This window comes from Schistosoma haematobium, chromosome 4 (genome assembly GCF_000699445.3).
Source record: "Schistosoma haematobium chromosome 4, whole genome shotgun sequence".
Taxonomy (NCBI): domain Eukaryota; kingdom Metazoa; phylum Platyhelminthes; class Trematoda; order Strigeidida; family Schistosomatidae; genus Schistosoma; species Schistosoma haematobium.
In genome coordinates this window covers 22,570,741-22,595,348 of record NC_067199.1, presented here as the reverse complement: position 1 = coordinate 22,595,348, position 24,608 = coordinate 22,570,741, and the positions used below count along the sequence as shown (strand labels likewise).

Genomic DNA, 24,608 nt, shown 5'->3' with positions numbered 1-24,608 from the left:
TTAAAAGATTTTTATGGGTGTAAAGGATTTAAAAAGCCTTTGTGCCAAAGTGTATGCTAACTTTTAAATGGTAGGCTTTATATACCCATAAGTACTTGACAATCATATCATGAGATACCATAATTTACTTCATCGAGAACCTTAACTAATTGAATGTATGAAACGACTATTTATACCTTTGTTAAAAAAAAATTATCCCTGAATGCTAACTTCGTACACTTGATAGTTTTGAACCTGTTTTTTAATCCTCAGTAAAACGGAAAAGAAAATAAGAGAAATAGCAAACAATCATAGGCTTATACTGACATGTGAAATCTTCGCGTATCCTAACATTAATTCTTGAAAGGAGATTTATATCGTCTATCATTTGAAAATGACCTAGACATTTATACTAAGACATTCAACTTATCTCTGTAGATCATGAAATCCTGCAACAATGTCTGTTGTTCGTTACATCAGAATGTCTAATGAATTCATCCGACTATTCCATCAAATATCCCATATGATTCTTGGACAATATGAAGAACATTCAAGTCAACAACGACTGAGTCTTGGTGTCCTTCGATTGAACCAAAGTTAGTAGCGAACGCTTTATCCCCACTTTTTTCCAGAGGTATAAATCTCTCAAGAAACACAATGCTTTTAGGTCAAGGTTTACTAAAACTCATCAATTTTTACCTATGAACACATCTTCACTTCACTAATAAAATACACTAGCTGATGAAAGGAACACCAATGGGATCAATAACATCATGACTCATTGTAAAAACGAAATCATGTGTAGAAACCAACAAACAGATCGCCTTAGCATGCATGAATCATATACAGAAAATTATATAAATATTGTGGTCTCTTGGCATACATATAGCGTATACATCAGAGAAATTGCTTCAATCAGTCATATCCAAACCGGAGGATGAAATGATGAAAGAAAAGAGCCAAACGTTATCTACAAAATAAACTCTAATAGCGAGAAACGATATATCGGACAAAGTAAATATCCTCCTCTTCGTCTACGTGAATACCAACAAGCTATCAAATGTCACAATATGATTTGTGATACTCTGAGTTTGCCAGCTGAAAGGGTCTTTGTATCACAAAATCAAATTAATTTCACATTTTGTGACAAGTTAAAAGTTCTAGTGAGAAGTTGGAACCTGTGTAAACAAGCAAGTCTTGAGTGAGACATTTTTCTATCAGTGGTATTCAAGGAGAACTTTTTCATATTACAACTATTTTCAGTTGAAAAAAAGGACTATGGATCTCAAATCAGTCGTATAACTATTGCGTATTTATTTTCAGACTTAATGCTCTTCAGTTCAACCCCATGTATGTTTGGCAGTATGTATTGGTGAGTGCCAAGCTATGTAGAAATAGTTGTCGAATGTTAACTAGTTTTCAGTAGTTTCCTAACTAATGACAGTTAATGATAAAAACTATTTTTAAATTTTAATAGAATCTCTTCAGCCCCCTCCCCACACAGACAGAAGTTAATTGTTCTTTTCATGGTACTAAATAAGTAGGCACATCAGTGAAGATAAAATCATTTTACTCTTGATATTCTTACTATTAAGACCCAAGATTTTAATCCTAGTTCCTTAACTTTATAATTTAGTCTTCTTTATGCTTATTTTATACTTACTGTAATAATATTGCTCTTCCTGCTCACACAGAAATATTTCTACACAATTAACCAGGAAAAATTAAAAGCTTATGTATGGTGTTCTCATGCTTAAATCACAACAAATAAGTACTAATAATGTTGGTTAGTAGTTAGGGCAATAATATAAAGGATTTACTGGTGATAATATTTACTCTTTAAACTGATGTGAAAGAGTGATGAATAAAAAAATAGTCACTGAACGCAGTAATAAGATTATCTTCTTATTTCTTTATTACATTAATGAATTATTCATTTTAAACAAAGCTTATTAAGTTCAGAATACTTTCGATCATTTATTTTAAATATTCAATGAAGAGAAAGGTTAAAGGCTACGATAGGGATATTTCGAGATTATAGATCACTTCATAATGACCAATGTCAATCTTTTCAGTCCTTTATAGCTGAAAGGATTCTATTCGTTAGTTGTATGGCTTAGAATTTGACATATGTGCATCGGTTCAAGTTGGTACATGACATTACCATGGGGACATGAAACTATCAAGCCAAATCCCAGAACAGTGGAAGAGACTAGATAAAGAGAGCAGAAAAATATCAAAAATGACTTTTGGACTTAGGGTTTCATGAATGACGAGGAGTGGATGTATCTGTACCATTGCGGTCGATTTTGTGCTGTCATCCAAAATTTCCAACCACTGGTTAGGATAATCATGCAAACCCTAACCAGATAGTCTCCACCTACCTACATGGCTCAGTCCGGCTGTCGGCTCCCATAGGCCAAGAGATACTCCACTACATTATTTAAAACTCACAGTACTAGGTTGAATTCACCTTATGTTGAAACCTATCAGTGAACAAAATCGGATTTTCATTGTAAAAATTCATCGAATTTCTATCATATGCATCAACAAAAGTGTATATTGGGGTTCTACTACTATTTTTTGGAAGTATTGATTAATAATTCCTGAAAATAAGGCCCAGTAATTTGCTTACTATCTAAAGAGTGAATATATGTAAATTAAATTGTCAATCCAGAATTACTTTGATTCAAGTCACTTTGATAAACCTTCTACATAGTTTCCTTCCAAAAAACTAACTAGATAGTTTTAGTATTGACATTTGGGTTGTCTGAGAAACTCTGAATAGTGATGTATTTGTGTTATCAATTTAAACAAAAACACACGGAAACATTGTTTATTTTTATCTCAGTATTTCGAGTTGATTCTATTGTATGGAGGACTAGTTGGTTAAACCACATTTATTATTACTGAAATATATACTTGGAACGTTTAATTTTATTTAATTAAATACAATTATCTATGAAAGACATGTTATTTTCCATTTAGGTATCACCGTCAGTTTATTGAAGCAGCACAAGACTGTTATCTATCTGACATTAATCATAGACGAAAAATCCATTCAAACATTGCAGACTACTTTTTGGGTAAATGGGCAGGAGTGAAAAAGACATTTTATTATCCGAAGTATCTTGCAGCTAAATTGGTAAGTTTTTGAGTTATTTATCCATGGGTGTATATCTTAATAATGTTTAAAAATATATATAATCTCTATGAGTATATAAGTTCTAAATGTGTAGAACATTTGAACTACTCGACCACAGTTATTTAGATAATTGTATTGCAGTAAAATATTATACGCAGTTCATTTGTTTCAATGAATACACATAGCGATAAAAATTAAGGTCAATTTGGATGTTCGTTACTATTTTACTGAAGGCTCAAATAACTCAATGTATAGTTTCGGGTTGCTGGTCCCAACAGGTTGGCTTGGGATTTTTGGAGGTTGTGTGCTTATATAACTTTTCAACTGTTTTGCCGATAAGACCTTAAAAACACGAACATATGTCAACAGTTTCCTAGTAGTTTGCTCATACTTCTGGTCCACATGTTTTCCAGTCATGCATTTACTGCTATGAATGTTTCTTCTATATATATGACTTAATTAATTAATTACGTGCGACCACCGAGTTCACTTACGCGCATTCATAAAAATTTTAAAACCTGCAGAGAACCTAATCACAGAGTAATTCAAAAAGCCTCCACAGTAGTTGATATATTATCTTACTCTGTCCTTTGGAGAAATGACACAATTCATTGTGCAATGAAAAGAGATTTCATGGGACCATGACTGATCATACATACTTGTGGATGGATATGAGCGCCTTCCAGAAACTGTTTAGGAACTTTCTATATATTTTTTGAATATTCACAAGCTATATGGATAAGAGTTTAGCTTCAGCGTTATATATTTGGTACAGATAATTCTTTACTTTAATCAAACATTCGGTAATAAACAAAGCACTTGTGATTATTCCCCATTATTTTTGACTGGCATGTCTCTATAAATCTTTAAATATTTAGTAAAGCAGTAAGTTAGCAAGTTGTTTGTTAAATGTTTTTAATACTAATGATAACAAAGGCTATTTGATCTTAGGAATTCCATCAAGATTTTTCGTTCAGTATTGATCGTTATCTAAATAGTAACCTGTAGCATTTATTTATTAAATTAGAAGTCTGAAGAGACGATACCTGTTTATCATTTTTGTTAGGAATGCTCGCTTAATTTGACAAAATACTTTATTTTTGAAATGCCCAGAGTGATAACTTACCCATTTGAGCCCTCCTCAAATTTAGGGCCTGTTAGAATTCAGAAAACGTAGACACATGGTAATAAAAGAAGACGAGATAGCAAATCTTCGACTTGACAACGAAACTTCCTCTTTGCATTAAATCCATAACTTCGTGTAGTCATTCAAAATGCCTATATTGTAATTTCTAATGATATCCATTAGTCCTGACACACCCGATCAATGTCCAAGGACACATAATCGAATAAATGTAGACACTTTATGTCACTTATCTTTAATGACTACTCTCGACAGTTATGTAAAATAGGGAGGACTCCTGAGATGTCTAGTTGCATTAATAGGTATCTGTTTATTTCCCCCACTATCTCCAACACATATAAGTAAATAAATATGTAAAACACGAAGTTCAGCAAAGGGATCTCTTTTCAACGAATTTATCATCAAGTACAATCGTATATGTATGAAATTTTTTTGTACTTATTCACCAAATCTACTGTTATTATTCGTATTACGTAATCTAGTATTATAATCTTTCTATTACGTCATGGTTAATTGTGTTCACATTTCCTCACGGAATTAGTACTTTTACAAAAAAAAACAAAGAAAATTTTCATATATGTACGATTGTACAGCTTCATATTAAATTCGTTGAAAAGAGATCCCTTCGCTGAACTTCGTGTTTTAATTTTAATGTTTAAATAGGAATTATCTGTCAAAGAAATATGTTTTTGTATGATTATGGTTTTGCCCTAAGTTGTAGTTCTTCATTAGGACCAGCTTCAATTGAAAATGAAGTAGTTTTCAATGCTTTAGGATAATTAGTCAGTAACTCTAATATCTACACATGATGTATATTTCTATATGAATAAATAATTGGTTAGTGTACTAGAGATTGAAACTATTTTTCCTAGTATCGGTTTAACCCTTCACCATTTGAATCATCCTAGACAAGCAATTTTCTAAATTCTAGCTGAATATCAAGACATTCGTACCTAAACAAGCTTAATATAATAACTAGGAATCTACTATAAAAGCTGAACATATTTTTTTAATTTACATATTTCTTGAAACTAACCACTCAAACTGTTATATCCGATTGTGATTTTCTTATCCCTTGAATTGAAGTTACTTAAGTAAATGTTATTAGAAAATTCCTACATAATAAATGTACGATTGTTTCGTGCTCGTTACTTCTGACCTATCCTTCAATCAATATTCTCCTACACTGAAAACTGCTTTTATACTTTATTCAAAAGAAAATGAATAATTGAGTTCTGAAACAAATTGTATTACATTAGTAAATTAAATAAGTATAACTTGTTTATGTGGAAACAGATTTTTATGATCTAGTAAGATTTAATACGTTAGAGGTATATGAAAAGAATTATCTTAATCAATCTGTACGAATAAAAAACAATCGTGTAAATTATTTATCAAGTAAATGGTCCATTTACACGGTTTTTAGCTACATTTTTAGTTTATGAGAGTTAATAATACTACTTGGTTCAAAAAACTAAAATAGACGAAGCGACCTATGAATCTATAATCACTCAGCTGTAAGTTGAGATTTTCAACAGATATTCTACTTCATTCTTAAATGACTACTCAATATTTAATTAATACCATTATCAAGAAATTGTTAATTTTGATTTTATATTTTAAATTGTTGAGGCATAATTTTATTTTGGTGAAGAATGAAGGGCTACTATTGTCATATTACATAATTTTTGTTGTTTGGGATTATTTCTTTTATTTCAGAAACTTCCACCGTCTAGTAATGAAGATAGAATGGTGCCACCACAACCATATGTATTCGAGGAATCTCAAATAAGTGGCAAGAAGAAACTGCTCTTAAATTTAAGAAAATTAAATGAGCTGCCATGGCATTTATGTCATTCAGGTCGATTTGAAGAATTTTACTCAGAGATAATGTTTAATTATGAATTTTTATACAACAAATTACGTGGTACCTCTAGGTAAGAACTATTCTATTTTATAATTAATGGGTTTTATAGGGGTTAGCTCAAGTTTAAATTGATTTTCGTCAGGAGATGATACGGACCGAGTAATTATTGAGGAAAGTAAAGTATTGGAAAGTTGTCCCGTTCCGGTTTGAGACTCATCAATTGTGCCTTCAGACAGTCTTGGCATGAAATGAATACAAAACCTTCAAGTCCTATTGCTCGTGTCCGTATAAATTTAATTGCTTATCATTGAAAAAGAAGTACTTAACTATTATTACAGTCAATTTTTCTTAAATTCATTTTCGAAAATAATCTTTTATGAGTTTAAATAAATTGTAATTATTATTTTTGCTACTAAATGAATTGTCATAAATTTGTATTTTTTTTAAAAAATAGGTCTCAATTACTCATGGATCTACAACTTCCAATAGAAGCATATCGTATATTACAAATTGAACAACTTCTTTCTTCATGCACTCAACTAGGTCGACTGTCTACAAATGATATTCGGGCCAAGCTAGGTGGATTGAATTCTGCACTATTCACCAATCACTCATCACTACTACCTGCGTCTGATACAACAACCAATGCTAATAACCTTTCTGCAGTTTATAATACCGACATGCAGTCACCGGCTTATTTAAGACCTCCTCCACCAGAAGCTTTCAAAGTATACAATTGTATACGTATTGCTGCTCTAAGTTTAGACTATCAACCATCTAGTTTACCTATTGATATTTTAGGACGTCTAACAAAAATTTATCAACCACCATCATATTTACATCGTACGCGCAGGCGTTTATCAACATTTACCTCTTCAGGATCTCGTCGTAGTGTGTCTATGTTGAATTCAAAACGTGAATTAATTCATAGACGTCGAGTGGCTGAAACAGAAAAACCTGTAAATATTTACAGAGATTTATTAGAAAAACTCTTAGTTCAATCAAGATATCTTGGTTGCAAACAATGCGCTTTATTACCACGTACAACATGTTTTGATTCAGGCAGTGGTTTATTACATACAACCTTTGATATTGGACTAGGTATTGGACGTTTAATGTCTAATAATTTAATTTTAGCAGTTGCTTTAAATGGTAAATCAGTTAGTTGGTATGATTTAGATGGTAACTTGGTAAAAACTATAAGTCTACCTGAAGTCAATTTATTTTCAATGAAATTTTTATTAGCTTCACATGGTGCTCCAGATCCTATATCAATATGTGCATTACTAGTCAATAAATCACCAGAACTTAATAATACTAATCGTCATTCTGAAGATATAAAATATAAAGATAATCGTTTAATTTCAGTTGCAAAAATTGATTATTTCTCTGGTCGTGTAACAACTTTATCTATATTAGATGAACAATGGTCTGATATATTTAGTATGCCTTCACTTATATTATTAACGAATCAATGGATTGGATCATTAGTTGATACAACATTTTATTTAGGTTATTTACCAAAAAAACAAATGATTATTAATGGTTATACAATTGAAAGTCATTCATTTTATCATTCAAATGTATTAAATATTATTAGTTTTACTTTAACTGATTTTGGTGCATTTTTAATTGATATAAAAGAACATAGTGTAGTATTTATATCTAATCCAAATGATTTAACTATTCATAGTACAATTAAATTACAATCAAATAGTATTATATGTTTTTGTTATACAATTCATCATGAATGTGAATTAAAATTTTATGAAATGAATCAAATTAAAAATGACAATTTAAATGATGATAATAATAATAAGAATACATCTTTTTTAAATGGTATCAATGGTATCAATTTTCATGGACTTATTATCTATGAAAGTTATTTAAAGAATACAATTAGTTTACAAATAGTTCAAGTGAATCGATTTTTTAATTGTTCAACACATTTAAGTTATACAGATCATTTAATTGTATATTTATTTAATACACGTCGTAAAACTGCTGAAGATTTTGGTATTATATGGGATCAAAGATATGAAACTTGTATTCATTTACAATTACCATTTAATGTTCAACAAGATAATTTAAGTAATGATGAAGTGAATTTAACAAAAGAAATGTTAAAGTAAGTAATTATTATTTAAATTAATTTTGATGATTATAAATAATTGGTAGTTTTGATGGAGTTTTGTTCTCTGAGCTGGATGGTTTAGAGAACAAAAGTCCATCAAAATCATCCACCTGAGCTACAAATCTTCTGTACCATCTCATAATTGGTAATTAATTCAATAGGCAAAAAAATTTCAGTAGTACTTAAACATTAAAAAGGAAGAATGTATTTATCAGTCAGTCAGCTACAACGTAAGACCAGGTACATATATGCATCGGTCCAAGTTGCCATACCTCATTAGTAAAGCAAGATGAACACCGGATTCATAGAATTAGTTAATTCAATGGTGGTAATATATAAAAGAAAGATTGCATATAAGGATTTAGTACAGCAAGAAAGAATTAGTACGTAGAAAGATATGAAGCTATTTTAATCTCATAGTTTAAGGGAAGACAGAGAGTGTATACACCTACGCCATTGTGATGGATTCTGAGCCATGTCACCAAGAGTCTCCAATCATTGGTTACGATAGTCACGCGGACCCCAACCAAGTTGTCTACATCTACCAACATGGTTCAGACCAGAAGTTAGTGACTTCAAGCACTGATCTAACGTTTTGGTTTGGCCTCCCCTAACATTCCTCCAGCCGTCTCCGACACTAGTCAGCATTACACGTCGTGGTAAACGGTGTTTAGGCATACGTAACACGTGGCCCAACCATCTCATTCGATGAAGATTTGCAACCTCATCAACTGATTTACCATCATCCCTTAATACCCAGAGTCTAACCTCACTATTACTTACCCGGTGGTCTCAGCAGGTGCGAGCTATATTCCCAAGGCATCTGTAGTCAAATACTAGTAGCTTACGAGTATTTGTAAAATCTCAACGAAAGAATTTGAAGCAAACCCAGCGTTTCACTTTGCAATCTGGTTCAAACCTTTTCAAGGAAATATAATCAAACATCAAAATTATGGAGTATAAATAGGTACATGGTTCACTTTATACTGAATAGGTCATCCAATCAATGTTAACAATGTTTAAAGTAGGTATTTGCATTAGTGTATAAGAGATATGTTGTGAAACGAAAAGTGTTATGATAACCGATTGTGTATATATGTAAGTAAGAACAAATTTCATTCCCTATATGTTGTTCTCTGTGGTCGGTGTATTTTAAGAAACTATAATTTTATAATTTTGATAAATGATATGAATCAAAAATGTCACAGAATACATAAAATGAAAATAAATAAACAAGGGAAGTTTTGTAACCGAATGTTTGTGTTGTTTTAATATTCCAGTTAATTGTTTGACATATTCAGATAAGATAACTGATTAGAACCATTGAATGCAATTTCTGTTATTTAGATGATACGAGACAGATAAAATTGAATAAGAACTTCAGGTTTACTTATTAATCATTAGTTGCCATGGGAAATCTAATTGTGTAGGGCTTCGGCTGTTAGTTTTTTCTTTGTAAAAATTAAAGCATTTCGATAATTTTGATGTTTGATTATATTTCCTTGAAAAAGCTTGGACCAGATTGCCAGGCAAAACGTTGGATCTACTTCAAATTCATTCGCTGAGATTTTACAAATACATTCTTCCTCTTTAATGTCTAAAATCAACTCGGCGCCCAAATACAATGAAACTATTCGATCAAATTTAGACGAAAATTTCTATTTATTTAATACTTTAACATTGTTAAAATCGTAATATTACCTCAGAGAGTTGACAAGGTAATAAAAAAAGAAAATGATTTTCACAGACAGAGTCAACTTTATTAATTTAATGTATCTAAACAATATAGCAAAGATTTGTGTAAAGTTAAGAGATTGAATAGTATATTGTCATAATCTATCATATGTAAAATAGTATTCTGGAATATTTATGGTAGCAAAGACCCAACACTGGAGCGAAAAAGTATATTTCTTATTCTATTATATTCGAACTCTTCGTGTTCAAATCTATCCTGACCTATTTTCTTTTGTCTATAATCGTTGTGAGATGAAATTTATAAATTAGTCATTGAAATAAGAATATAATCAACTACAATGATTGAAATTTTTCAATTTACGTTTTCAGTAAGCAGATGAATTTTATCATGTAAGTCTCATAATCTAAAATTTAGAGTATTGACAGGTGACGATATTTTCAGGGAGTCATTAAGTATTGATTAAAGTAGAATGGAGGTCAAGGTCTGATGATCCTTATATAGGGTAGAGGGTCAGAAATAAAAGCAATAACCTCGACTTTTATCGATGACCTTGGATAACTTTTAACCACGTGCCAGATACCTATATTCATTTTAATTTCATACTATGTACTTTTGAAAGATGAGGTCATCAGGCTTTTACACTAATGTTCAAATGAATGATCTGTCTAGGTCAGGTGACCCAGACTGAGGACAGTTTGAATACTAGTTTGGTTAGGAATTTCTTGATTCTGGTGCTGTATTTGTCATAGTTACCGTATTCTTCCATTGTTTTTTATGTATGAAACAAAATGCCGAGTTTTTGATTGATTTAAATAATTAGATGTTTAATTTCCTACTGTCCTAATGATGATAATACAAATTAGAACAATCGATGAAAAGAGAACAGCATTGTTTCCAGTTATGTTCTAATTTACACGGGAATTTTTAATATTTTAAAATCAGATGGGGATTTCAAAAAATTCATATTAGTTAGGTCACAGTAAACTCTTCTCTTAGGTAAAAAAAAAGCGCATTTGTTTTAAAGGCTGTTTCTCTATCTTTGACCTAACAGAAGAGACTTTCGTACTTGGCGATTTGAGTTAAAGCTTAAACCATAGGTATTGTGTTGTATATTAAACTTGAAATTTCAATTACAGTTGATAACGCACATCTATTAATTTTATCAAAATAGTTTTCTCAGGACCTCATTATGTAATACTGTTATATCAGAAAACATAATATAAAATCACCGTCGCTGATTGCTAAATTTGTTAACTCATGGGATGTTTAGATTCAAGCTCTTTTGTTGAATTTCCATTTAATGATATCAAAAACTAGTAAATTACTCCGAATTACTCACATCTATCTCCAAACAACGTGATTAAAAGACATTAAAATCCAACTAGTGTTTCCTCATATTTTTCATTGTCTAGTCTAATAACGTCTCTTACTTCTGTGTTTTGTTTAACCTAAAGTAAATTTCTTCGTATTCCAAACTACCGATCAATTTCAACTCACGATGATTGTAGTATGTAATTAAACAAAAAATTCAAAGTGATTTCATCACTAGTTGTTCCTTTTGCGTAAGTTTTTTTAAAATAGAAGATTCATTACTTTATCCCCCTTACATGAGCTGGGATTTTCTTACATTTCAGTTACACATCTTCATTCGGTAAAGGTGTTTCAGCTATATTTAGTTATGAGAATGATCTTCTGTTCACTACTGGAAGAGAATGTTTTCTACTAGTTTGGAGCACTATGACTGGGCATATATTAAAAATTATAGCACAAGGTTGTGCAGAAGGCATTCTTTCAGGTTTGTCAGCACCTAGTCTGGACACAGACCTTGGAATGACCACAACAACCTCAATAAAAGGAACAACGAATTCATCGATGGCTGGTTCTGTACTTGTGATATGTCATTTCCCAGATACAACCACACCACAATACAGTGAATCACCTGACCAAGCAATGTTTATCATGTGCAAAATATTCAATGTCAAGTCTTTGCGTAAACCAGATAAACAATTAGCCGTATTGGGTAGTCAACTTTTTTATGCAGACGATAGTCAGAATACAAATCTGAATATTGAAGAAATCGCAACTGGTGGTCCGTTGGTTTATTGGTCAGCTAATATGTCTATCGAATATGTTTATGAAGATTGTTTATCAACGCTTGTTTTGGTCACTCAAAGAAAAGAAGAACGAAATAATGTGGACAACTTAATATTATATGACCTAGATGAAGATTCTACTAATCCAATCTATTCCTGGTCTGATAATGAAGTCAACGCAAAATCAATAGATACCTTTTTAACAACACAACAACTTGTAGACTGGGCTACTACTACAACTGATATAAAGAGTATGGGTACTGGTGATAAATGCCTTAGTTATACTCATGATATTTCAGTTTTTCTTCATAAAACAGCTACAAAAATTAATACATTAACAATATTTAATCAAAATCAGCTGTTAGATAGTTACACTTATCTAGATCCTATTCATATGAAAGATTATCTACCTAATCTTTATGTGCCTACATCTAACGGTTTTATTAGTAGTTTTGGTTTAATTCAATCTAAGTATGGAATGCTAACATTGATAAAACCATCATTCGATGACGAAGCACCTTCGTTATTAGTTAAAGTTTTAATATCTTCCGTTGATATGCACAATAACATGTACGAATTTAAAAGTTTATGGGGTGAACAACCTCGAGAGATCAATTTAATTCAAGCTTACCAGTTAACCAAAACAGCTGGTAAAATTCTATTAGATAAACGTGATTTACAGATAATTTCTTTGAATCTATTAACATACCGACCGAGTTATCCTTACCATATAATTATTGGTTTGAATGAATCACATAAAACATTATATCCTGTGACTCGTTGTGATGGGAGAACAGTTGTTTGGTTAGGTGTTATTGTGATTGTAGACCTCGGGTATCCACATGAAGATGGATGTATGGATAAGAATATCGATAATTACCCACAGGTATTACACACAATTCTACTTGATTATGGTCCGAATTTAATATTATTCCCAGATGGTATGACGGCCATTAATTATCGATTAAACATGTATAATATTGTAACTGGAAATCGAAAATATGGATCAGAAACTAATGAGATTGATAAATTTCTACAGAAAATGAATTCTGGTCATTTCAATTTGTCAACTGAAAGCGTTAATGATAATGATGAGACAATTAACTTTTTGAATACTGAACAAGCCTTTGGAGATCTGGTAACAGATAAACAACTTGGAAATATTATTGTCAGTAAATCATCAAATGAAGAGAATATATTTATCCAGTCGATTGTGTTAGCGTCAGATGGAAAGTTACTGATTGGTAAAAGACATCATCCTGAACAGAGAATTCATTTAGATCTGGCTGGCGAATCATCCTCTGAGAGTTACGATTCCGATGATTCAGAAACTGATTATGGTGCATCACCAGCTAGATGTTTGGTCGCTTATGAAATATCAACAGCACAAACAGAAGTATCATCACCATTGTCGTCCTTACCAAAAGGCGTAATAAGCGATATACAGTTGAATCCTGTAACAGAATACATGTTTGAAAATGAGCCATATATGCTATGGTTATCTAGAGATACGAAAACATTGATTGCAGTCACACCAAATGAATACCTTAGGGGATTTGATTTGGGTCTACATCAAGATGGAGAATATAATCTAGGGTTATTGGAGTCTGTGAACACGGAAGACCAAATATATGGTAAGCAAAATTGAAGTTCTGTGCAATATTTCTTTTGAAGATGATTTTCAGCTTCTTAAAATGACATCATTTGGGAAAGTATTGGAAACTATTTGGAACCAAGTAGGTATTTTATTCTAGTTTGGATTCTTCAATGGTACTAACATGAAACCTTTAGGTTCCACAGTGAGCATGGTACCTCCAAGTCACCGAGTAGTATTTAATTCGATAGTTTGAAATTCCAACTTCAGTCGATTTTTAATATAACATGATTGGTATCCAATGCTCTCTGGTTTTACGTTGATTCTTCGCTTGACATTGGTTTGTGACGAATCCCTACAAAACCCATCACTTAATAATTTCACATCCTTCTTGTACATTACTTATTCACTACAGTTATAATAACTAGATATTAGCGTTTTGGTTATAAAAATCATATATAACGATCTCCGAATGAATTTCACTATTATAATATTTGTTAAGTTAAAATATATCAATAACAGTTTACCAAAGAGAAATACGTTTCATAATCTATATATCTAGTCATAATGAAAGTGATAACCATTTGTTCGCAACATTTTTCTCATAATCAATGAAGACTTCATACTAGCAGTATAAATGGTAACATGACTTATTAAGTTGTCGTGTCAAAAACCGACTGTCACATCATGGTATTCATATCATAAAGACATTGTTTCCTGATTATCTGCATTACACATAGAACCTTCAAGACAAACTGGATTTGGGATTAAAAAAATGAAAGTTTAAATATACATTGTGACTGAGATGAAATTTATGTATAGTTTAAAATTCTATTAAGCATATTAAACACTTCATATAATATGAAGATATCAAGATAACACAAAAATAACGCTTAAATAAAGACCATGTTTATTCAAAGTTACGCTAATTTTGAATTCTTTAGTAAATTCATAAGATCTTTTCTTATATTTATTTAATTATAATCCGTTTTAAACATAATCCTGATTAGAAAAGTTATTCTATAACTCGATTGAAAAGCATAATAATCCTTTGTGAACTAATATTCTCTGTTCTAGTTTATCTACCCTTATTCTTATACCTTAGACTAAATACCTGAGGACTACTAATAGATTTCATGGTACTTCATATCCTATTTTTGGCATGTTTAGTATGTCTGTATCCAAATGGCTGAGTATGTTGACGCCGTAACTCATAATGCATTATCCACTGAACTTAATAACAGAGTTAAAAAAATAATGATGCCCATCTCTTGTACAGTGGGTATCAACTGTTATTATTTACCGGAATACACTCCCTGTCTTCCCTTAAACTAGGAGATTAAAATCACTTCATACCTTTCTTTCTACTAACTACTTCTTTCTTCCTGTACTGTATCTTTATATGCAATCTTTCTCCTATATATTACCACCTTTGACCTAACCACTCCTATGAATCCGGTGTTCATCTTGCTTTACTAATGAGGTATGGCAACCTGGACCGATGCATATATGTACCTGGTCCTACGTTGTAGCTGACTGACTGACTGATTTACCGGAATCGAAAACCTGTTATTTTCTCACAATATCTTTCTTTAGCTTTCATACCTCAAACACCAAATGATGTATTTTTTTACATGATCCTTCTTATTGATCTTTCTTGTGATGTTTATCGTTTTATGAATAGAGCAAATTGATGAAGAGGTAGACTGGATAGATGGTTCACTTGATAAACTGACTGAAGATGAGAAGAAGATGAAAATGTTGGATTATTTTGAAGAATCGGGTTTAAGTAAGTTCCTGGGTTAATCTTTTAAAAAAAAAGCACTACTGGTAGTTTAAATGTTGTATGATGTGTGCACTGTAAGCACTGTTTAAATAATAAGAGACATCATTGAATTAAGATGACCTCAAACAGTTTCTATACCTTTATCAGAAAGTGTCAAGTCCTTATTCTTAGGTCTTTGCAGCCCTGATTACTAGATAATTTTCTCACTATGAATGTGCTCTGATATTCTGTCTTAATAATAGCGATATAATAACTTTCTGTCCTTTCAATAACCCCTCTTTTATGTTTTAAATTATCAACTTGTATTTATATAACCTTCCTTAGTATTATAAAGATGCCTTGGTAAGTATATGTGGTCAGATTTTTCAAAACATTTTCCACATATACACCACACTTCCTGAATGCTTTCGATAAGCTTTCTAAATGTATATTTAATTCAACTATTTGCGAGATTATGATTTCGTACTATGAAATGATGTATTGAAAGGTTGATTCCCTGTTAAATAGAGTGATTTTGGCTTCTCGATATTTGGATTTGTTACATTCATTAAAGCATATATAAATCGTAACGATGAAGAATGTACAGGTATAATTGGTTCCTTATCTTAAGGATTACTAATTAAATTAAAAGATTTATTCAACAATTCAGTGTCATATACTTGATCTCTCCTACAATTGTTGCTTTAACTGTTAGTGCGTGCCTTGTTTGAGTTGATCATTTTTTGATTGTAATGCATCAGTAACGGTTGGAGTCTAGGTAGCATCACTAAAAATTGGTCTCAGTTGATGGAGTACATTTATATTTTATCTTCATCATATTATTCCCTGAATTTTTGTGTTGTTCTCATGTTTTCTCTCTGCAAGCTCATTTCTCCATTGTTGTTATTATTTTTCCCATTTTTGATTTCATTCTTTCTAACTCTCTTCATCCCTGTTCCTCCTGGAAAATCTTCCTACTGCATCAGAAACAAATTCGAAATAGTTCCTCGATTATTTATATCTATTAGTTTGAGTAATATTTTCTTTGCTGTTGATTTAGTCCAAGATCAATTTTTTATAGAATATCAATAATGGAACTGGAGCTAATAGTTTCGAACTGATTAGTCAAAATCTACCGTACTCATCAAAAGACCTGATGGTTCTGAGTTTCAGTCCGTAAGGAGTTGTATTATACAGCATTGAATTTTTTAAACTAGGACTAAATAGCTGTCCAGTTTAACCGATTTTCACTTGTTTAATCTCATTCTCATTATCTTCAACCAAAGGTTATATTAAGAATTCTTTATCATACGAAACATATTATATTGAGTAAAGTCATTAATAATAATAATGATAATAATACATTTAATTCTTGGTTATACTTTTATCCACAGATGAATAGATCTTCAAATGTTTGTATATGTTTATTTAAATACTATCCTCTCTTAAAAGTATTTCAATAAACATATTCAACTGTTGTTGTTTTTTTCTTTTTAAATTGTGTACAGCTGAAATGATGAAGAAGGCCATGTTTGATGTTGTGGATAAAAGACCAATTGATCCAATATCATATATTGCTAAAAGTCTTTTAAAACAGCATCATTCACAAGACAATTAATTAATAGCTACAATATAATCAAAAAAATAATCTAGTTTTCTTTTATTTTTTTAATTTTCTGAATTTACTTTTTATATAGTCTCAATGTTTTTTATGTTCATCATAAAAATTATATTGACTTTTTAACACAGTATTATATTATCTTATTATCATATGAATATACTTTACTCGAATAATGTATTACTTAATGGATATTTACACAAATTATTTACGGATTATTTATAAAGTTTATATAAAATGTGCATTGTTAATTGATTGTTTCATTTTACTAGCCTCTGAGTTTATGGTAAATACATCAATATTCATAGGTGAACACGGGATCTTCATTGGTGTAGGACTGAATTTTTAATAAATTAAGTCAATAAAGTTTTCATGTCTATATACTTAAAGAATTGAAAGGAGATCAGTTTATGAATCATTATAGTTTTGTGTATGCTAGGGATAAGTTATTGCTTTGTTGCTTGCCATCAAACTAGTTTATAACAAAGTAAGTTTGTTACCGGTCAAATCGACGTTGTTAAAATTCTAGTCTAGTATTTTTAAGATAAGGATGAATTTATCGACATCACCTTCTGATAAGGTTAAATTATCAGACGGATATTTTTTAATACATATCCTGATGACCGTATTTTGCTCTTATTCCGTTAAAAATTCTTTGTCTTTTAAAACTATCACATATCATTTTCAACAGTTCATACAGAATCACTTATTTTCTAAATAATCTCTCTTTAGTGCTAGGTTGTATAAAGGGTACTTCTGACTCCGACTATAATTAATCCTGATTAAATTCGTATATAAATGGGTTTATTTCTAGCGTAGGATATGCAAATACCAAACATGAGGTTATATTTTGACTGACTTATTTCAAGCAAACGAGCTTGCCATATCAAGCGTATATCAGAAAAACCAGTAAAAGGGAGAGATTGAATCAAGATTAAATAGATTTACAACCAATTAAAAAAATTACAAAAGTCAGCAACATATGTGTACGTATTCAAACGCGGATGGGAATACATATTGCTGATTAACTATCCAAGTTAATGTTAAGTAATTTGTGTGATAACAATGACACATTTATTTGATACAATATCCTTAAGTTCTAATGAGTATGTAGACCAAGAACTGTTTTGCTAAGAGACCGACATCATATTACTTTATCTAATTTCATCATAAATGTATTCTTCATACTTTGCTTCGTATATGTCTTTGAAAAGGAATACGTGAATGAAATATTGACAATTTGAATTTAGACCAAGATCGTTTATAGATATAGGTTTTATCTAACTACTTACATCCCTACAGTTACATAGATCAAGTTTATCCTCTACTATAGTTGCAATATACAGTTTGAAGGAAGTGAACCTAGTTTCTCCTGGAACACTTATCCGTTGCTTAGAACCATAAGCTACATACTTACACCTGTTACTCCTCGTGGACGAGAGGAGGCCGCCTACCAGAATTCTTGTGGAGTTTGTATGAACTAATGACTCCTTTATACTTGTTGAATGCTTGATATCGGATTCCTAATACATTACATTTGTTTGTGTTTATCTTGTACTTCTTGATCCAATTGCGTTATTTCTGGGATTCTTAGTTCGTACTACAATTCATGAATGATTGACAGTTTTTCCCTGTCTTCTAGTTACTGTTCGGTATGTTATTTATGTCTTCTTTTTCCCTGTTTAGCAGACTATATTAATTGTTTGTTTTGTATCTTAACTGTGTTAATTTACGTTTTGGAAATAGACAAAGTTTATCAAGCCAAATAGCTTACTTGTTCTGACGTTAGCTAAGTTAAGACTATGCTTTACAGTCTAGAGAATAGTTTAGAATCGAATCTGTAGGAAATTACTTCTTACAAGTTAATACGTCTTCTAATCTAGGGTTCGTTTGCCGGGCCCTTGGGACTGAGTGAGCCATCATACACGATGTTTTCAAATTTGGATTTGACCCGGGAGTACTGGATACCCGATTGAGTAAAGATATGAACAGAAATCTTCCACACATGTTTGACAAGGCTCACTTTTGAACGGATTCTGAGATAGTTCTGTACTATGTGAGGAATACAGAGCTGGTATTCCACCTTTGTGGCTATTCGTCTCGTAGTTATTCGTATGATAACTTCTGTGGGCCAGTAGGGGTATCATGGAACGAATGAAAATCCTAATGACTGGACTTCACGAACTATACGAAACTGATTAGATTTAATAACCTGAATTGAAGCTCTTTCATTCTTAAGGAATGGAGAGTTTGTAAAACTACCGAAGCCTATTTAGGAAAAGCCCAAGAAGAATATTGAGTTTAAAAGAGCTCACATACTCAACACAAGCATAGCAAAACATTACTTCCATCCAATTACATTTTACTGCTTGAATTAGATAAAGCTGAACAAACCAGTTGCATGGCTCAGGAGATATGTGGCCTTTATAACCATCAGGTTCTACCATCACCAAGGCAAGATCTTAAGTGTAAGCTGTCTGACATTTGATGAGTCAGATGTGGCTTACTAGTCTGAGTGCTGAAGGAGTATGGGGAGGCCAAGAATGGTTTGTCTTATGGAAGGTGCCGATTGTATGCTAGCTTTGCAGGCGTACTGTTGTAAGTCCTGTGCTGCCTAATGACATAAAGACATTAGCTAGGAGAGTCATAACTGAATGTATCCAGAGATTCCTTCACATAGCTGGGGGGATTTTAGTGGCATTTCGTTGACTCATGTCTACAACCTTGGACTGCATTCACTTCCTACCAAGAAATCGTATTGCATGCAACACTAGACAATTATGCTAAACAGGAGTTCGCCCCTGGCTCTACAAAGTTTTAACAATGAAAAGAAGTTATAATAATTTTGACAAAAACGTCAGTTCGTATTCGAACACTGTATTTTCCTTACTAAACTTTAAGAATACACATATTACCCAAACTTTCAGTCCTCCTACACTAAATCCATTTGTACAATCCTTTATTCATTCAACGCCATACTGTGGCTTGATCACTTTACAATGATGAAATATACTAGTTTAGAAACGGACCTAATAAACGAGAGTGAATCTAAGTGGTCATGCCTTAACTGTTCCATCACAAATGACTCAAGTTCACTAGTCATGAATACTGCCTGTCCTGCTTCTTGCCCACACTTTTTCCCCTCTTTTTCGGCATCTTCGTGGTACACCACCGAAAACACCTGTAGAGCATCTGACTTTGCCTTGCACCTCCGGAATTTATCTTGAATCACCATATGGTGATTCGATATCGAATAAACTTTGGTGTCCAAACTGAAGTTTGGTTCTATTGTCCATTTGGTTTCGCAAGTTGCTTTAGATCGACGTAAAATGCTTCAATAACGGAAGAGAGCAAAAACCTGGACGTGACATAAAGGAATTAAGGTATGACTGTACATCAAACAGATGGGGACGGGTTAGGAAAATTCACCATGTGACACATACACAAGTAGGGATCGCTCAATCGTGCCAAAACATTGTCGACGCAACGTCTTCAATGCGTTGCACAAGCCTGACCCAGGTGTTCGAGCGACCATAAGGCTCGTCGTAGAATGATTTTGTTGATCTAGAATGAATAAAGATGTGGGGGCACGTTCCTTTGTAGGCTGCCGGAAATCTAAGATGATTGGACACATAGAATGCCCTTTACGCTCGTCCAAGCCTCCCGACGCTTGTTTTGATCATGTTCATCTGCATTTAGTAGGACCCTTTCCAGATTCAAATAGATACTCTTACCTTTTAACGTGTGTAGACCGTTTCATACGATGACCAGTAGTAGTACTCATGAAGGATACTACTGATAAACTAATGGCTCGCATCTCCGTCGAACAATGTGTAGTAAACTTCGGCTACTCTTCAACTACCACCACAGACTATTAAGGACCGCTTAGATCTAAAAGTTCCTACTATCTTACTAAACTGCAAGCAATCACACGATTCCGATCAACCATATATCACACACAAGCAACTGGCTGGTAGAACGATTTCACCGACAGTTGAAAGCTTCCATCTCAGCTTCGAAGGTTTCACAGTGGATTGATGCTCTCAGTATTCACAACGCAATGCAGACCGTTTTCTGACTCACCGCAGTACAGCGCGCATAGTAAACGACACCTCGGCTTCCTGGAGAATTCGTGGATCTTCTGTCTTCTTTGATGAATGTAAATCTACAAAAATAGGCTTACAAGCGTTGTGCGTTCAGTTAAGCCTGTTTCAACTCTATCGTAATTAACTGATATTTTCGTTTAACCTGAATCAAGGTACAGTACACATGTTTTTGCATACGACTGACTCTTCAAAGTCCTTCATCGTACATCTAAGTACTATATCATCAATAAGAACGAAAATCACGATAAAATCAGCATTGATATTGGCATTATTGTGCCATAAAACCAGAAACAAAGAGTGTTTTCATAACTTTTTCATTTTTGTATGTATGTTGTTTATTTTATCGAGAAAGTAACCTCGGATAGTTAATCGTGCGAAAACTGTTCTTACACTATCACATGTGAACAAACGCATGTATGCGAAAGTTTTTCATTCTTTGCCCATTTTGTACTTACGCATGTACGAGTGTATTTCGGCATGCGACTACGATTTCTTTTTTTCATTTTCAGTACGAGTGGAAAAGATGAAAAAACCGACGAAGTTACGGGGAATAGAGATTTTCATTGCTCATTTTTTGATTGCTATATCGTATAACATAGCCTCTTCTATTAGGGAAAATCGATCAGATTCTGCTGAACGTAGCAGACTATCAGAAGAGTGTGTACTAACGACAAACCCTTTGGGTTTACGCTTCTGGCTGGCCGGGTCTTAGAGCCACCACTGCGGTAAATAAATCCCAGTAATAAATAGTTCCATAAGTTTTCGACATTTATGCTGACTTCATTAGTTTTACTGGACGCACCTAGATGAAGGCTCTCTGTCACTCATCAGCACCAGATCACGAATGGGTACGATGTGCCACGCAACCTTCTAAAATGCTGGCCAGCTTAGACCAAATACTTTTCGACTTACCGATAGCACTCCAAATATAACTTCCTGGCACGTGGTTTGACTGAGTTGGTACATCTCGATTATAAAAGGTGTTACTGGTCAAGGTGTTGTTAAGATCTAAATACCCGTGTCATCTTTGAATTTTATTAATTTTTATACTCCGCACACACTTACACGTCTAGCTATCCTATACATACGTTACATTATATTATCTTTAGGCTATTTGGGTTTGACTGTCTAATATAATATGATATATATCTGAAAAAGCACGTACAAACCATATTCAAAGGCTCGGTCAATAACTCATAATATCAGTTTGTATATACGGTGCTGCTTAAGAAAGGTTGTTAAATATACAAAACCAACGTATATTAAAGGGCGGTACGTTTGTGAAGATGTCCTGGAGACTTGACTAATAGACTTATGTGTTAGTAATGTACGATGAGTGCAGTTCTATGATCTGTCTCAAAGATGGCACAAGCTTACGTTGTGAACTTGGAACAATCACTGCAGCTTCAAACCCAACATCGTTTCGTTAGAATTCTGGTTCTGCCAAGTATTTATGAAGTATAACTATTTAAGTAGTTTACAGTAGTTACAAGAGACACATAAACTGTCCGTGACTTTGAGAAACGCGTACGTTAAATTTGTTTCAAGATTTTTTCAAACGTTAGAAACTTCATAACTGTGCATTGAGAACGTTATCCTGAAGAAACAGGGAAAGATGTGGCAGCATGGCATTTGGATACAAACTTTATGCAGTGCCACAAGGTTTGTAGCGAAAAAGACAAGATAAGGTAAATCAGTGGATGAAACTCATGCTAGCTACTGTTACTAGAAAAAAATGGGTCCAAGTGATGGAACGAAAGTCGAAGTTAAAATCAGCAAGGCTGTTTGTTAGAATCGGAAGTGCATCAAAAGAGGGTAAAGTGTTGCTAAATTGCCCCAATATTTTCCAATACACATACCACCGTCTCTATGACTATACATTTAGGTTTACGACTTCGGCCACCACATCGATTGTCGAAGAAGTTTAACATAGCTGAGACCATATGCAATAACAAGGTCACGGCACTAAAACATTATCGCGCTGCACCAATGCCAGAACTTAACTAAAACATTGTTCATATCAGAAAAGTTTTGTGGAGATTGTAGTAATTTCAGTAGTTGAGATCATGAGTCAATTGAAGCTAGACCACGATGGAAAACCTGGAAGCACTCGACGGCCATTTTGTCCTATTTTGGGACTCCTCAGCGGTGCGTATCCACGATCCCCCCTCACGAGATTAGAACCCAGGACCTATCAGTCTCGTGCGCGAGCGCTTAACCACTAGACCACTGAGCTGGCATCCAACGGTGTTAATGTCTAACTTCAACTAATCCACGAACTTGAGTGACATACCCACCATTGTCTTCAGTGAGCTTCTATCTCACACCAAACCTGGTTGAACTACCCTGGTCACTGCTTCTTACTAGAAATCCAGGAAATACCTCTTGAAGTCAGTCACTATCGAGCAAATGTTGATCCATATCAGAAGGGTTTTGTAACTAGTATAGTCATTTCAATGGTCCAGTGCTGCAGGTTTGTCATGGTGGTCTAGCTTCAATTGATTCATGATCTCAACCACTGAAATATAGCATTGTTTTTTTATATACAAGTGCTCAAAATAGTAACTCAGCAGTGCACCTTTAAACTTGACGCTAAGTTAAAAGATATTTTCATATCATTTTTTATATAACGAAGGAAGTTGAATCTGTTAATGTTACACAAACCATTTTTATTTTCCTTCACTTTCGGATCATTCAATCAGGACATAGTTTGGACCATCAAAAAGTATTAAGCATATAAATCAACATAACATAGTTCCTACTACTAGTACTACTACTACTACTAATAATAATAATAATAATGATAATAATAATATATTTCTGCATGTGCAGGTATACGCCATTTTTACAAGCATGATCTATAAATTGCAACATTTGTTGGTTCACAAAATGCTTCGCAACTTATTAAGTTTATAGTTGCTATAAAGTATACTCGTAGGGCGCTTGCTGTAAACCTTGACCTTGAGGAGACACGTACGCCAAGTTTGTTCCAGACGTCAGAAGTTTCATAGCTGTGCCCTCAGAGCAAATTTCTGAAGAAGAAAAAGAAAGAGAAACAGAAGAGCAGAAAGGCACTTAGATATGAACGCCAAACGTTGCTTAACATTGTGTAGTAGAAAGGACAGAGGTATAATAAATTAGAATAAATCCATATTATATCTTGTTAGAGTGAAATGAAGTCAGAGGCTCAATATTAGAGAATGTAGTAATAAAGAACAATGAGTTATGTCGTTTAACAAGCTGGAGTAAGCTCACATAGAGGAAGGGAAGTCAAGTTTGGCACAAGGAAAGCGGTTTATTAGAAGGGAGTGTGCATATAGAGGGTGAAGTGTTAAGAACACTAATGACCATAGCTTTTACTGTCTAATTTTTTCTTTCTTTTCTTTTTTTGTCCATGCGATGCTAGCCACACAATCTTAGTGTAAAAGTCCTAGTTAGCATGTTATAGGTTATCTCAGTAGAATAGC

The 24,608-nt window shown here is 32.9% G+C and overlaps 1 protein-coding gene across 1 annotated transcript in view; it reads left to right on the top strand.

The window, feature by feature from the left end:
- The window catches only part of NWD1 (NACHT domain- and WD repeat-containing protein 1), a gene marked incomplete at both ends in the record, with an annotated part of 32,650 nt that extends 15,509 nt beyond the window's left edge, over nt 1-17,141 (top strand). The window contains 8 exons of the mRNA XM_051219335.1: nt 2,968-3,124; nt 5,988-6,205; nt 6,590-8,263; nt 11,600-13,692; nt 15,337-15,441; nt 15,773-15,780; nt 16,704-16,868; nt 17,115-17,141. Of these exons, the coding sequence (XP_051066535.1) occupies nt 2,968-3,124; nt 5,988-6,205; nt 6,590-8,263; nt 11,600-13,692; nt 15,337-15,441; nt 15,773-15,780; nt 16,704-16,868; nt 17,115-17,141 (4,447 nt within the window). The remainder of the gene's footprint in view (nt 1-2,967; nt 3,125-5,987; nt 6,206-6,589; nt 8,264-11,599; nt 13,693-15,336; nt 15,442-15,772; nt 15,781-16,703; nt 16,869-17,114) is intronic.
- Nucleotides 17,142-24,608: the final 7,467 nt, after the last annotated feature.